Source organism: Austrofundulus limnaeus, unplaced genomic scaffold (assembly GCF_001266775.1).
Source record: "Austrofundulus limnaeus strain Quisiro unplaced genomic scaffold, Austrofundulus_limnaeus-1.0 Scaffold84, whole genome shotgun sequence".
In the NCBI taxonomy this organism is placed as follows: domain Eukaryota; kingdom Metazoa; phylum Chordata; class Actinopteri; order Cyprinodontiformes; family Rivulidae; genus Austrofundulus; species Austrofundulus limnaeus.
Genome location: NW_013952486.1, coordinates 1,840,276 through 1,842,712, shown reverse-complemented (window position 1 = coordinate 1,842,712; position 2,437 = coordinate 1,840,276). Strand labels below are relative to the sequence as shown.

Here is a 2,437-nt window from a genome sequence, read left to right as displayed (position 1 = left end):
GATGGGTGGATGTGTGTATGGATGAATAGATGATGATGGGATGATGGATGGATGGATGGATGGGTGGATGGATGGGTGGATGTGTGTATGGATGAATAGATGATGATGGGATGATGGATGGATGGATGGATGGGTGGATGGATGGGTGGATGTGTGTATGGATGAATAGATGATGATGGGATGATGGATGGATGGATGGATGGGTGGATGGATGGGTGGATGTGTGTATGGATGAATAGATGATGATGGGATGATGGATGGATGGATGGATGGGTGGATGGATGGGTGGATGTGTGTATGGATGAATAGATGATGATGGGATGATGGATGGATGGATGGATGGGTGGATGGATGGGTGGATGTGTGTATGGATGAATAGATGATGATGGGATGATGGATGGATGGATGGATGGGTGGATGGATGGGTGGATGTGTGTATGGATGAATAGATGATGATGGGATGATGGATGGATGGATGGATGGGTGGATGGATGGGTGGATGTGTGTATGGATGAATAGATGATGATGGGATGATGGATGGATGGATGGATGGGTGGATGGATGGGTGGATGTGTGTATGGATGAATAGATGATGATGGGATGATGGATGGATGGATGGATGGGTGGATGGATGGGTGGATGTGTGTATGGATGAATAGATGATGATGGGATGGATGGATAGATGGAACAAACCAAACATTGAGAAAAGTTAAAAATAAAATTACAGATGAGTTTGAGTTTTAAAGTAACAGAATCTGACCTCCTCTATCATCAGGAGGCTCCTGTCAGTGTTGTTGTTGTCATTTTGAACAGATGTTGTCACGTTTCAGGATAAAGAGTGGTTTGCAGGAGACTGCAACAGAAAAAAAGCTGAGGAGCTTCTACAGAAAGTCAGAAAGGTGAACACAAATGACTTCACTCTAATTAACTCTGGCTCAAATAATTAATAATAGTTGTTTACAACCATATGTTTTATTTGACAGCAAGAGTTTGTTGAGTTTGTTTTCTCTGCAATAAACCAACTTGTTTCTTCTGTATGCACCCTGTATGGTGTCCAAGTCTTATCTAATCTGCCTCTAATGTCTGTGGGTTGTAGGACGGTGCCTTCCTCATCAGATACAGCTCCAACCAGACCCCCCAGCAGCCGTACACCCTGGCCATGCTCTACCAGCAGAAGGTCTACAACATCCCCATCAGGTTCACTGGAGACACTCACAGCTACGCCCTCGGAAAGGAGGGAAAAATCAACGAAATTGTGAGGAGCAAAAACCAAACAAAGCAAAAAACAAAAGTGGAAAATCCTTGTTTAGTTTTTCTGTTTTTCTGTTATCTCAGGTTTTCGCCAGCCTCGACGAGATGATCTCTTACCACAGGCAGAACCAAATACTTCTGATTGACAGCAGGAGCCAGGCCAAGCACACAGCAAGCCTAACACAAGCTGTGCGGCCTTGAGGCAACCCTGACTCTCAACTAACTCAACACGTTCCTTTTTTTTTTAAAAGTCTGCGCGGTCGGTGAAACCTGGCACCAGAGGACAAAGAGATGTTGAAAGTGCTCCTCGACACACCAGCTGCGCGATACGACAGCACTAAAGCTCAGAGATCATCGAAACGATTGTTCTCGTAATATTCCTCTGGTGACACAAAAACTGAGGCTTCAGCAGCTGAAGGAATCGAGTCTTTCTGTCGATAAAAAACAGTAAATTTGTTGCTGCTCGTCTGCATCACTCTGCTTCATCAGCTGCAGATAAATGTCTAATTTTTGTTTAAACATCACTCACAGCAAAGTCGTAAAACAAAACAATGAACTACATTAAATGGGGCAGTTTGAAAGAGCGTGCTTCAGTGATTTTATAGATGTGTAGATCTGAAATGCAGGTCTGCAGTCGATGTATACAAAACACAAAATCACCATGTGGAGGCTTGAGTCACGTGACTGACCTACGTCTACCAGCCTTAGTTGGTTATCATTTATATTTTATTTATATTTTCCATAAAAATGGGTGACTACACCCTGTTTTATTAATGTTTTTATTGGTCTTCACGACATTTTTAACAACAACAACAACAACAACCTTTGTTTATTTGTTTATGTTGTTGTCTGTTTGAAACTTGTTTGTGTTTTTGGTGGGTTATTTTAAACATTTCCTGAGATGCACATTATTCCCATTTTAAACTCTGTTTTAATCTTCTGGTAGGTTGTGCAGCACAGAAAAAAACAAGGAGAAATTGCTGTTTGGATTGTAAAAAAACTGATTAAGATAAGATACTGTAAATAATCGATTCATGCCTGATGAAGTCATTTTAACTTAATTCTTCACAGCTGTGGAATATCTGTTTGAGATGTGTTCTCATCTGCACAGGTCACTTGGATGTGTGTGTGTGTGTGTGTGTGTGTGTGTGTGTGTGTGTGTGTGTGTGTGTGTGTGTGTGTGTGT

General features: G+C 42.0%; 1 protein-coding gene across 1 annotated transcript in view; it reads left to right on the top strand.

Moving 5' to 3' along the window:
- Positions 1-1,832, top strand: part of si:dkeyp-117b11.1 (SH2 domain-containing protein 6) — a 6,485-nt gene extending 4,653 nt beyond the window's left edge. Inside the window, exons 10-12 of the mRNA XM_014011715.1 lie at positions 831-899; positions 1,097-1,255; positions 1,336-1,832. Of these exons, the coding sequence (XP_013867169.1) occupies positions 831-899; positions 1,097-1,255; positions 1,336-1,452 (345 nt within the window). The 3' untranslated portion in view covers positions 1,453-1,832. The remainder of the gene's footprint in view (positions 1-830; positions 900-1,096; positions 1,256-1,335) is intronic.
- Positions 1,833-2,437: the final 605 nt, after the last annotated feature.